The 13,513-nt window shown below is 40.8% G+C and overlaps 1 protein-coding gene across 5 annotated transcripts in view; it reads left to right on the plus strand.

Annotated features, from left to right (window-relative positions):
* Window positions 1-13,513, plus strand: part of KIF26A (kinesin family member 26A) — a 103,020-nt gene that overhangs the window by 54,770 nt on the left and 34,737 nt on the right. For 3 of the 5 annotated variants that reach the window (XM_064659312.1, XM_064659313.1, XM_064659314.1), the window contains one exon: window positions 7,992-8,177. The exons of the other annotated variants lie outside the window; for them this stretch is intronic. In XM_064659312.1, the coding sequence (XP_064515382.1) occupies window positions 7,992-8,177 (186 nt within the window). The remainder of the gene's footprint in view (window positions 1-7,991; window positions 8,178-13,513) is intronic. 5 annotated transcript variants of the gene reach the window in all.

Genomic DNA, 13,513 nt, shown 5'->3' on the forward strand with positions numbered 1-13,513 from the left:
CTTTCATTACTGTGTTTCATATTATGGGTATAAACAGTGTGATTTTAGCTTAATCTACTTTGGATTTATTTCAATGTTAATCCGTATGTCACAAACAAATGTAAAGACTTGTCCCTTTCATAGGGTAAGCCAGAAAATAAAATACCTTCCTTGGAACTGAAAGAAATCGGTGCCTAGCAGTCTGAAATAAGACCCAAAATCTTTTCTCCCATTGATGCTTTTGTCAATGGTCAGCAAAACTGAGTTCTGTTTTTATTGTGAAGCGATTGTCATTAGCTTGAATCAAAAATTCTTGAAGTCAGCAGCAAGACTGCAAATGACATCACTGTACTTTGGATCAGGCCCTAATTGCTTCTCATGAATCTGTCTTTGCCTCAAGTGAATCAGAGTTTTATAGCTTTAGCAGCTATGTGCTAGCTAAAACATTTTAAAAACCCATTAGTACCTTGCTTATTCCCTACCCGTGTTTCCTCTGCTCAAAATTGTTTCTCTTCAATTTTTTAACCAAAGAACAGGGCTGGTTGAAATTTTTGTGTGCAAAGCACTTCTGTTTGTTCTTTGTGTTGTTGTTATGGAAAAAATCTCACAAGGGCTGGGGGAGAGAAGTCCTTCATTGATCCCTGGCAGTCATAAATATGTTGAGCAGGTCCTCAGGTGGGTACCATTGTGTAGTCCTGGCTGGGCTGCTCCCCCAGCGTTGGCACTAACCTCAGGAGAGGCTCCCTCTGCCACTGCTCCTTCTCTTCTGACTCCTCATGCCATAGGGACCTTTATGGATCCAAGTTTTCATGCTGAGTCTTTCTCCCACCCTCAAGGTGTGGAGTTCTCAGCAGAAGGGGAGAGGAAGAGGAGAAGATCTTCAAGGATGAGTGAGTTACCATAGATCCTGGGAGAAATGGCTTATCCAGGGACCACAGGTATTAGGATATCAGCAGACTGGATTTTTTTGTCTGGTACTGGTGAGCTATCAGGCTGCTTTGCTTCAGCCTTTCCAGTCCTGTGTGTTTCCCTTTGCACCATCCAGCCGTGAACTTGTTGAAGAAGGTCAGCCCTGCCTCGAATCCTTTGCAGCAGCATCCACTTCTCTCTCCTTCATCTCTCTGTTCAGCTAATCCTCTCTCAGGAAGCACCTGGAGATGAAAGAGAAGTCATGGCAGTAGTGTTAGGCTGTAGTCCCTGTTCATTACATTTGCTGATTTTTTTTTTTCCTTGCTGTGTTTCACTCCTCAGCCACTTAAATTCTGAACTTCATAGCAAAGCCAGTGTGTTACTCATGTTATGCAGAGCCTGGCACATTTTGTTCTTGTGGAATAAATGCAGTTAACATATTGATAATCCCCCCCCCCCCCCGCACACATACACACATATATATTTTTTTTTGCAAATCATTGGCCTCTCTTTGACCAAGTCTATTGAAGACCTTCATCTTTTTACATGAGCCTTCTGTAAAAGGAGCTCTGGTTGGAACTTTTGCCTTAGAAATAGAGTAGCAAGGTAAAAATTTGCATGCATATTAATGTTCAGTATGTTTGGGTGTAGGGTTAGTTACTTTGGAAGACAAACTCTTCATATGATGCTTGTGAAAAATGCATTTGTGATTTCCTGAGCTGCAGTGACACTAGATATAGACTTTTTCCACATTAATAAAGGATTTCAGTCTTATTCTTCATGAAACAGCATTAACTGTGCTTGTACAGCTAGTGGTTAGAGTGCAGGACTCTCACCGCTGCGACCTGGGTTCAATTCCTGGCCCCCCGGGCAGTTGGAGCTCGTCAGCCTTGTAAGGCAATCCAGCTAAGAGAAGGTCACTCTAAACAAACCTATGTCCTGGGGACCTCACTGCCACTGTCCAAGCTTTGCTTGGCCCCGGCAGATGAACCTCAGGATTAAAGGGTGGGTTCAGTTCAGCGCACGCTGTGTCTCACCTAAAAAAATCCACTGCGCAGGCTCGAAGGGTTTATGACCCTTCCCAAATCTTCGCTCGCGAAGGCTGGCCATTATTTACAGCACAATTAGATTTTGGATTGTGACATGGTTTCCTGGCAGCATATAAATGTCTTTTTCACATTAAAGACAGAGTGCCTATTTGGTGAAATAACAGCCTTACACTCTTGCTTGTGAATTGGTTTTTTTTTTGGTTGGTTGCTTAGTTTTGCTCCAGGTTGTTCCTTGAGAGTCAGAGTTCTGTGTTTCAAAGGTCACAAACTCAAAAAATGGTACAGAAAGTTCATTTCCTCACCTGGAAAATAAAAAGTAAGAGCTGAAGTAAAACTTTTACCTGGTGATAAGAGGTACCCATGATTAAAATGAGTATGTTTAAGGTATTCTTTGCAGTGAATGCATTGATTTTGTTAAGCATATGTGCAGCCCAAATCTACATATTCATCCAAAACTCTTTCTCATTTGAATGTCATATTTAATTTCTTGAAGCTTAATTATCTTCTGCTTAAAAAAAAGTATTTTATTCATTACCAAGGAATGCAGAGAAGTGCTAAGTATTCAAAATCAAAGCCAAATATTAAAGACAGCAGACAGAAGCGTATTAAGAAATTAAATCAGTTTTAAGCTTTTTTCCTCACTGTGATCTGTCACAGAAGGAGGAAAGCTTTGATTAACATCTGACTGTGTCACGCAAGCAAATTGCCAGACATTACTCAGTGGTTGTGTTACCGAAGGACCAGAGGTTTTAGCAGAAAATGGAGCTTCTGAGTAGGTCACTGACAGAATAAGAAAGCTCGGGTAAAAAGCACAGCTCATGTTCATGGATGGCTGTGAAGAGACTCCCAGTTCACCCTTACAATTCAAGAGGAGAAGTTTATTCTTACATTCTTCAGATTTAAGAAGAATGCATCTGGCCTTTGTCCCTTGGTGTAATATGAACTGTGCCTTGCCTAGTGCTCCATGCTTTATACCTCTTTTCAGGTGTCTTTTTTTTTTTCTTTTTTGTATAAGGAACCTGAACAAACTTTATATTATTAAGTGAAAATATGTGAGATAATTGTAGGACCCTTCTGTGGGTTATGCTTGGAACTAAGTAAATATTGGCATATTTTGTTATAAAACTGTAACAAGCTCTTGGGCTTTTTTGTCACCTGGACACCTGGGAAGGAGAGGAAATGGTGTTTCCAAGAGCATGCAGGAGAAGGGCAGTGATGAGGAGAAGAGGCATGCACTTGGGAAGAGGTTAATGGGCTATCTGACAAAAAAGAAAATACCACTCCCTCGGGAGGTGAATCAAGACCCCCAGTAAATCGAAGCTGTCACCACTAACATGCCATTTCTGCCTGTTGGTGGCTGGTGACAGTGGTGGCAGCAGTGCCTGTGCTGCTGTTGGGGTGAGACCATGGGAGCTGCCCCCAGCGCACAAGCTGGAAGGAAGGTTTGAGCAGTGACAGGGCAGCTAGGATGGATGAATCAAAGCTGTTTAGAAGAAAATGGATATCAAAGCAAGCAGTGTTGAGCAGAAGACAAACTGTATTAAGTCCGTCTTCTAAAATTGTCATCTTCTTTGATGTCGAGTTGTTGATCTTTTCAAACTGTCTTAGTTGCAGGTTCTACTTGCTGCTGTGGCACTGCTGCCTTTGAAGCAGGGAAATGTTTCTGTAGTTGTAGCTTCTTTCCCTTGTACCTGCTTGCTTTTGTTTGACAAATTACTCTTCCAAACATATAACACTCACTATGCACTCACTGCTTTTCAGTTTGCTAAATTATTTCCAGTGTTGCTGGGCTTTGCTAGATTAAAAACATTTAAGTTAATAAATCTGGAGAATTACGGTGGTGAATCACACCCATTATCTTTCCACTCTCATCTTCCTGCATGTTTGGGAAAGCTGTGTCAATTTAGACATGATATAAAACATTGCACATGATATGCTTTTGCAAGCGGCTTTTCTTAACAGAATATACAATCTCCAAGTAGTGTAATTGAACATCTGAAGAGTTAAAATAAGCATAGTTGTCTTTTTCTAGAGTCAGGATATTCCATCATATTTTAATGCCTGTGAGTTTGGATTAAAGAATCTAATTATTCACTAATGAGCAGTAATGGTACATATAAACTAAGGGTCACTATCCTATTACAGGCACCTGATGGTTCACTGATAAGCATTTGGTCATTAGATTGACCATAAAATATAGTCAATAATTGAGGTTACTCATAGAGCAGACACCTTATCAGCTTTAGGCATGGTGGGACAGCTTGTCAGTACTCTGTGTCCTGATTGTGCTGTGACTGAGCATATGATTAGGGTATTGAAGCAGTCTGTATCTAATGAAACTGCAGGAAAGGCATAGCAATATTAGCACAACCACTAAATGACTAATGTGTTTTTGTTCCAAGCCTTAGACACTTCAATTAGTTCCAATAAACTCTGATCTAGTGTAGCGGTAGGCAGAGAATTCAGATATTTTGTGTACAAGCTTTCATTACACTAGTCAGAATTTGTAACATTTAGGGGACAGATGAAATCTGTGGGGCTTTGAATGAAAAATGGTGGAAGTAATAAAGGCTGCCATTACTGTTTTTACTTCCTTCTTTTTTTAGTTTTTTTTTTTGCATTTTTTCCATTTAGAATATTGAGACAATGCCTAATGCCTGATTTAAAAGATGAAGCTGATAGCAGCAAACTAGATGTCTACATTTTGCTTTAAGGTCCATTCATGCAGTTCATGTAGACTTGTGCATATAATCTAAACTTAGAGTGTGTTCCTTAGCATTTTCTACCATATGGAACATTAGTCAAATAGTCTTGTCTTGAAAGCTTTTGTAGAGATATTGATTTTGCTGTGCTTCAAACTGGTGCTGAGAAAATAACCCCAGAACCCATTCTTTTATGATTTTTTTTTTTCCATGAGGATGCCTTAACTTTCATAAATTATTTAATATGGTGAAGGGTGCAAAATGCCTTTTGTCTTTCTGAACTGCTGTTCAGGCTTCTGTAATGCGACCTTGGAAAGTAACCATAGAAACATGTTAAAAGCATCAACTGAAAATCGGTAGTTCAGTTTGACAGTGATGCAAATTCTGTGAAAGAAGATTATGATGTATTAGGAACACTTGAGGCATATATTACTGCTAACCTGTTAAACCTGATTATTCCATGACTACCAGTGCTTTCAGAATTTAACGCAGGGGGGAAAAAGAGAAGGAAAAAACCCATACTTTTTTTTAAGTTGCCGTGTTTAAGGTGTTTCTAAGTAAATCACCTCAGCCTGTCATTCTCTGTCCTGTTAAAAGCAAGAATTATATTTCTGCTAAGCTCATAATGTAGTTCCCTGTATTTAATAGCTGTAAACTTTTGCCCAGTACCCTGCTGGGATGCACTGGTATCCTGCCTTCGTGCAGAGCTGGCACAAATTAAGTCTCTTTGACAGATAAAGTGGATAACTGGGTTACGAATAAGCAGTAGTTCACCAAAAGGTGAGGAAAATGTGTAATTTATTGGATCCTGAGTTAGAGATTTTTGTGCTGACCTGTAGTAGTTAAGCTAGTCTGTGAGGCTGAAACAGAAGTGCAGGTAACAGAAGTAGCAGGTAACCATAGTAAATTCTTGATAAATCATGGGTCAAGAGAAGCAGCGCAGTCACTTGTTAAAGCTTCTTCAGTAAGCATAACCCATGCCTAAGGAATCCTGCCTTGAGGGGATGTGGGAAAATTTTCTTTGAACTGGTTACCTAGGAAAGCGGGGTACCAGCTCTTCCCAATTAAGGCTGCTTTGCTGGCAGATTTATCCCAAACCCGTGTGTGGTTTGTCTCTAATTTACAGTGTCATAGCAGTATCGTGGGAGTTGCAGGGCTCCCCAGGGACATTGTGGCTTGCTGGCATTAATGCAGCCCAACAGCCCCTCTGTGCACCATCCCTTCTTTGTTAAATGCCTGGAATACCCCAATTTCTCTTGCGACCATTTGGTCGCTGGTCAGGAAGGGTGGCTGAGAAATTTTTGGCTTTGGGGAGAACTATGGATGTGGAGATGAAGTGGAGCATCCAGCTGTTTCAAGGGTCAGCCAGATACATAATTAGATACATAATTATTCTTTCCCCCTTAATGACCTCCCTACTCTGGACTTAGAAAGCTGGAACAGCCCGATCCCTGCGGTGTTCTCCCCACTGCATGGGGCTGGAGAGAGGGATGCCCTCCTGTCCCCTTTCTCCTCTCTGCATGGAGCTGGGAAGAGCAAGAAAGCCCTCATGCAGATGTGCAAATGGAGAGGGAGCGGGTGTCACCAAAGGGCTTGCCTTGTCTTGCCGGTGCCATGCCGTGGCTGCTGGAATGTGGTTGCTAGAGAGCAAACATGACCCGCACGTAGCACAGCACTATGTGGGGACAGGGGACAGGGCAGGGTGTGAGGCATTGTGCAGTATCTTGTATCATCTCAGAGCAGCTTAAGCTTTCCTAGTTGCTGTGGCAGCATAATACTGCCTGTAATTAAGGACAAACAAAGAGTGCATGCTTTAGGTATATCCTGTTTCACGTTAGCCTGTAAGGAGGATAAATTAGGAGATAAGCCTGAATTTAGTAGTCTTTGTCCTTGGGAACACAAATGACTCTCAGGACAGCATGTTTAGCAGCAGAACATCGTTACTGCTAATACAGCATTTTACATTTACACAGTGTGTTATCAGCTTAGGGTGAGCCAGGCCCCCTGCTATGGAGAGCTCATCGATGATGGCTGAGAGATTGACTGGGCAAACAGAGATGAGGCACAGAGCTGTAGTTCAGCAAAGGGAGGAGGTAAAGAAATTGGAGTAGCTGAGAGGAGAGGGAAGGTAGAGTTTGGATGTCAGCACTGCTGAGTTAGAACACTACTGAAAGCGTGAAAAATGTCCCAAAGTCTAACAGATTTGTGATTGGGATATGCCTATTGATTTCGAGGGGACAGACACTGAGTGATCAGCCAAGGTGGAGAGCACATGGTGACGATTTGAGAGAGCCTCAGAGGGAACTGGGTGGTGACCAGATGAATGAGCACTGGGCATCTGTGAGTCATTGCCTTGGAAGATGAAGCTCCCCATATAGAGTATTAAGGATCATGGTGTATGAACCAAGGAGAGATGATGCAAGGCATCAGTGTCAGGGACATGTTTGGAAGGAGAAACCTCACTTGGATAGCACAGGCTGTAGGACTTGTGGCTGAACAGGTTGGGCAGGAGATGGCAGAGTGAAAAAAGGAGGGAACCTGCTGCCAAACAGATTGGCAGGAAATATGAAAAGGAGGAAACAGTGAAAGATGGGAAAAATGGATCTAATAATGTGGGAACCTCATGATTAGGTCAGGATTTTGGAGAGGATGTTCTAGGTCTTTATTCCAAGTTCATAGCAAAAGCAGAATTGGGGCACAACAAAGCACTTGCAGTGTTTCCTGCTGACAGAATACCTTAAAGATCTTTAGCATGTGAAGCTACCCCTAAGGAGGACTGATTTTGGTCAGCTCTGAGTGCCTTGATGGATGATAATACAAGAGGTTCTGGAGTACCAGAGGCAGCCTCTCCAGGAGATGTGTTGACTTTTTGAGCTACTGTAGGTGGTTCAGTACAGATGGCGGTTGCAGTGGTTGGGTCTTGGATTAGCTCTATATTCTGACATGTCCTTGATGCTCATGAGGAAGAGCAAAGAAGAATAATTTAAAACAGATGTGTCCACAAGTATGCCAGAGGGGAGACTTCAGAGCTATCCAAGTTTGAATTTATTTGTGCGAGTAAATGGTGGTCAGTGGATTTTAAACTAGGGAAAAGTCTGAAGTATTTGACTGGAGTCATGCAGATATTTCTTCTTACTTTGTCCTCTCTTGGATCTTCTGCTTGCCTGGACTTAATATTTTCTCCCTTAATTTTAGGATTTTTTTTATATGATCCTTTCTATATTTTCTCCTTCCTCCCTAGCTGAACACACTCGATCATTCTGTTTTCCTGACTGTATGGAATCTTGCTGTTGTCTGGCTACCAGAGTCTCTCTTTCCGTTTGGCTTTTTCCCTTCTTTCTACCCTTCCTAGCTTGTCAAGAGGAGTACTTCTCCTGCCTCCTCCTCACCCCAGCCTTCCCAGTCTGCCTGCTTTTTTGGTTCCTGGACTCCTGAACACCAGCGCTTGCTCTGACTCCGTTATTTGGGGCTCCTCAGCTTGGCAGCAGTGGCAGCTGCACTGGTGGTTTTGCTGCAGTGGGAATGGAGCATTCCATAGGTAAAATGATAATGGTTACTTTCCTGTGGGGATGTACTTTGACAGTTTGCACCTGTTTTATAACTTTGTTAGTGACTTTCAGACTCTTCCAGTAACATATTTAACTATTTTAGTATGTTGTTAAGACAGACGGACTTAGCAGGTGAAATAGTTAAAGCAGACTAATAGTTAATTGAGTATTTAGTTCTCATGGCTAACTTGCAGTCAATCTAACACTAAGTTTATGATGTGCATGATGTGGTTTGCAGGGCAGATGGACTTTGAAGTGACACTTTCTCTATTCTGAGCAACATTGCTTTGCTTTCTTGTGCTTGTGGCAAAATAAGACATCCCACATTATCATTTATAACAAAAATGAAATGTCAAGCCAAAATAATGCACTATAGCTGCAGTCCTTGATCAACTGCAGGATTACTCTGAAGATACTTTTAAATTCTCTATGAAATATCATTGCATTTTGGCTTTCTAAAATTTCCTTCATCTTTCCTGCTGGAGGATGGAAGATGTTTCTTTTGGCAGGACATTTCAAACAGCTTAGCCAGTACCTTGCTTAACATCAGTATAGTGCTGCTCTTGGGGTTGCTTTCTGCTTTGCTGGGCTTTTTGTGTCCACAGTGGTGGAGCTCACTTACTAAGAAGCACTGCCCTATAGAGTTTTTACTGGGAGGAAATGACTCAGTGGAAGTTAATCAGCATAAAATGAATCTAATCTAAATGTTATTACTGAAGCTTGTTGGAGTTCAGGGCAAGCTTCAGAATATCTTTTGATACTGTGTCTCAGCAGGTCTTCAGGAGTCGCTAATTTCTACTGAAATTTGAAGTTATCATCTTTGAGTCAGAAATAGTCAAATCTCTCCATCCTCAGTGAAGGAAGAACATGCATCTCAAATTTTCCTGTTAAGTGCTATTTTAAATGGTGCTGTAATTTCAGCCCATTATACCTCTGAGAAATATCGCTTCAGAACTGATGTCAGTTAAATAAATCATAGAAACCCTGGGTTTAGAAGCCCATGTGCCCCTCTTCTGTTTAAAAATAGTCATTGTGTGGGCATGTGACTCCTGTACTTGGGTGATTTCCCCTGCATCATTTAGTGCTGTCGGTGACCATTTAACTCACTAACAGTACGAATAAGTAAATGCCCCCCTGGGAAGTTATTTGCTTGGCAGTATAGGTGTCAAGACTTTGACTAAGCACCTGAAATAAAACCCAGCTGAAGTGGGAATGGATCCTCTGTGGATTTTTCTAGATGTGCAATAAAATATGGAACTGAGGGAGCTGAAATTGATGAGAAAGGTTTGCCTGTGGGCATGGCGTGTTGGGGCAAAGGAGGGTAACCTGAAAATGTAACTCACCCCACAGCTTTTAAGGTAAAGGAGACATTACAGTCACAGATGCTCACTTGTATTCAGACTGGTATATGCAATCAGGAACGTGAAAATAGTGAATTTTCTCCCCTTTTAGTCCTCCTCTTTCCTGTCAGATACTTGTCTGAATATAGTGCTTCAGATGAACCCTTGTTAGTGATGTCATGTATTTTCTCTCTCATCTTTTCCACTTACAAGTGCATCTATGTCTTTCCTGAAGCAGCCTGAATGAGTAGAATGCTTTTGCTTTTCATAGCAGATTGTTTTTGATGAATAGCATGGAGTGTAATATCTTTTGTAACAAAAAAAAATTATTGGCTTCTTTCTGTGCACCGGGAGCTGATACTACAGAGCAAAATTTTAAGTGATCTATTTAAGTGATTACTTTAATAATGAAAGGCTAGTTAACACCATTGCTTAAATTTCATTACTTTGTAGCTTTAAAAATGTCTTTATTACTTTTTCTTGACAGAATACAAATGAGGCTAGAATTCTGTTTTGCTTAACCTGACTGTTTCATGAGTCTGTGTCTTGCTGGCAAATAAGTCCAACGTTTTTTGCCTAAGGAGTGTGCTTAGATTGATGTGATTCTGCCTGCTTTACCTCAGTTAGGTCATGAAACAGAGCTGGGAAATACTGCTGGTGTTCAGGTAGCTGTATTTTCACTACATAGCTATGCAGTGTGTAGCCTGGGAACTGACATATTTCTATATTAGGTGTTGACAGTTTTGCTTACTTAAAGATTAACCTACACAGGTTTTCAGCAGTTTGTCATATGGTACAATTGTAAACAGTGAGTGTGGAAATGCAGCAATATGTTCGTCTGCTCTTGCTTTGTTTAACATCATTAGCGAACAGAGCTGGAAATGGTATGTGGCAGGCTGCGGTGACTTGCTGTTATTCTGGTGAGTGTATGTGTATATATATAAAAGTCAATTCCTGAATGCTGGTCCTGGCTGCTGAAGCAATGTTCTTTGGCCAGAAAAGCATCTTAAATCTACAATCTGAAGAGAATACGGAGCTGATGTCACCCAGACAATTTTGTAGCAGCAACCTCGGAAGCTGCTGCTTTGGGAGAGCAGAAAAAGTGGCTGGAGTGTAATTATCAGTGCTTGTGAGGATCTGCCCTTTGGTGTTTCTCAAACCTGGGGAAAAATTACAGAGAAGCATAGTGAAAACTCCTCCTTGAATTCCTCTATGAATATTACTTGAATGCTTGAAGATGGGCTCGATTGGTTGCTTCTGCTAAATTAATAATGTGGAGGGATCACTCTTGGTTCTGTATGGCATGAAGAAGCTCTTCTGATTTCAGGGTACCCAGCTGGTTTGTTTTAACTTGTCATCTTCTAGAGGTCTCTTTGAGATTATCTCAAAGTGGCTTTGCCTGGCTTTTCTCTATGGTGCCTACATTTAGGTGACACTTGATTATTTCTCACTGATGCAAGAAGCCCTGATTCCATACTTTATGAAGCTATGAATACAGTAGGGGGAGAACAACAAGGATAGTCAGAAATCAAGGAAACCTTACCTTTGAGGAAAGGTTGGAAGGATCAGAACTTTTCAATTTGTAAAAAAAAAAGACTGGGGTATGGTAGTGGCTTTCATACAGGTAACAGCTTCTGCAGGAGAAGGAAATAAGCTTCTCTGCATGTCTGCTGGTGAGGTGGGGGGAAGATAAAGAATGAGAGACATGAGATGTGAATTTTATAAGACTAGTTAAAAACTGGAATTGATTGCCTCGGGAGGCTGTGGACTTGCTTTCACTGGAGATTTCCAAGAATAAGTTGGAGAAATATATATTGGATTGTATTAGGTAAAGTTCATCCTACCCTTTAGCACGGGGAAAGTGTAGATAACCTCTTAAAATCTCTTCTGGACGCATCTTCTTCCAGCTGCGAGAAGATGCTTTTCCTAATAAATAGCTGATTTTTATTTCTGCCTCGTGGATTTTAATGAGAGATAGTAAGAGAAAAGTAAGAGGTCAAAGTGAAATCCAAGCCCAGATTGCAAGCTTATGCTATGTGCAAGAGGCAAAGCATGAACCTAGTCTCATATTGGAGATACTTTCTTTTATAATGCTGGCGTGGTAATATCCCCACAATATTAAATGTGGTTTGACATTTTGGAATGTTTCAGAATAATGGGTTTCTATTGAAACTGTATTACCATCACCCATTATAAAAGTGCCATTGTTTGAGGCTGTGCATTGTGATCCAGATGAAATGATTATTTATTGAGGAAGTTGAACCACGGAAATAAGGAACATTAATTGTTTGTTCTTCCTGGCAGTGCTTCTCAGCAACATTGCTGGGACAGCTAAGCAAACAAAGGTTTGGTGCTGTACTTGTGTAGTGGTACTAAGTGGGGAAAGCCTTTATATCCTCCTGGAGCTATATATGCATCCCAGGAACCTCTAAGCTTGTTCTAGGGAGAAGAAGAGACCACAACCTCAAAGTTTTATGTGTATTTTAGAAGTGGTTTCTTGAGCAAAATTTACTGTAGAAATACAGATGGTGCCTATCCTTTCCAAACCTTCATGACAGATTTAGACATTCCCAGTTTTCTCTTTAAAAATGTCTTTTTCTAAATCATATTTTATTTTCCACGTTGCATGCTGTTAGTGGAAACTGATTTTTAATCTTCCTTGGGGTTTTGGGTAGCAACTGCACTTTTTCATTGTGCTACCTTTTTTAGTTTTAGAACCACAAATCAAACAGTAATAGGGATAAGAAAAATAATAATGCCTACCAAGTGTATTCTGTGAGTTGCGGAAGGCTTGGGACAGAGTGCTGGAGGGTGTATTGTAGGACATCCGTCTATTTATTATCTGTATTGATGAGTAATTAAGGAAACAATAACTGGAACTGCAGATATGATGATAGGCTGTGACTTTCCCACTGCTTCGTTTAGGGCTGGTTTGCAGTGGGAAAAGCTTGGGATATTTGTTATGGGAGGTGATTGATGCCTTGTTGGAGCTGGGAAAGTTCAGGAAAGCTTTGCTTTAGAGTAGACTGATTCTTAGTGTAAACCTGCAACTACAATCTTGAAAACTTTGCAGAGGGTTCAGAATCAGGATAAAAGTCACTTCTATGATGTCTGTCAAGGTCAAACCAAAAGTCTTGAGTAAGCATTCTCTTGAGTAAACTCTGAATGTCAGGCTATTTAAGGCCTGGACTGTACACTTTGGCCTTGACTCTTTCAGTGAAGCCCTTAAGCATTCTCACAATATGAATAATGATTGTGATCTCTGAAAGATAAGGCTGGCTAATAACACTAAAACTGTTAATATGTAATGAGTCATGCTGAAATGAACGTGCAGAAGTTTTCTTTTATTTTTCTTGTCTGTGGATATTAGTAATGGGAAGCAGGACTCCCAGTTCTCTTTCTGACTTGTGGCAGTTTGTCCATAAACCCACGGTGTCAATTAAGTCCTCTGCATTTATCTCAGTTGACCCATTTCTAGTATGCATCCCAGAACATATTTCACATCCCTCTTCCTGCTGAAGCTTAATAAATTCCACAAAGTGTTAAGCAAAAATTTTGTAATTTTGCATAGTTATAAAAGTTTCAAATCCAGTTTTCTTTTTTTTTTTTTTTTGTGGAGAAATTATGCCCAGAAGGAATGCTTAAGGGATTTAAACTGTGCTGTTTACTTTCACAGCCATAATGTGCAGAACGTGTGCAGTGAGTGTAAGCTAGAAGCAGCTTGCTGTACATCAGACTATCTGAAATGTCATGCTAACTACATAGGCAGAATTTAAAATAAAAAATAGTATGGTTCTTTCAATGAGCAGGCTTTGTAGAGGCTGTTGTTGCACAGTCTTGTTCCCTAGATGCTAAGCATTATGTAATTGATCTGGCCATAGTTTTCCTCACTGGTCTCATCCATGCATGGCAGAAAACCTAGTAATCTGTAAATTGTGTGGGGTAAGGAGACTGTCCCTTGTCATTTGATATTTGAGTGCCCCTGC

The sequence above is a fragment of the Pseudopipra pipra genome, chromosome 6 (assembly GCF_036250125.1).
Source record: "Pseudopipra pipra isolate bDixPip1 chromosome 6, bDixPip1.hap1, whole genome shotgun sequence".
Taxonomy (NCBI): domain Eukaryota; kingdom Metazoa; phylum Chordata; class Aves; order Passeriformes; family Pipridae; genus Pseudopipra; species Pseudopipra pipra.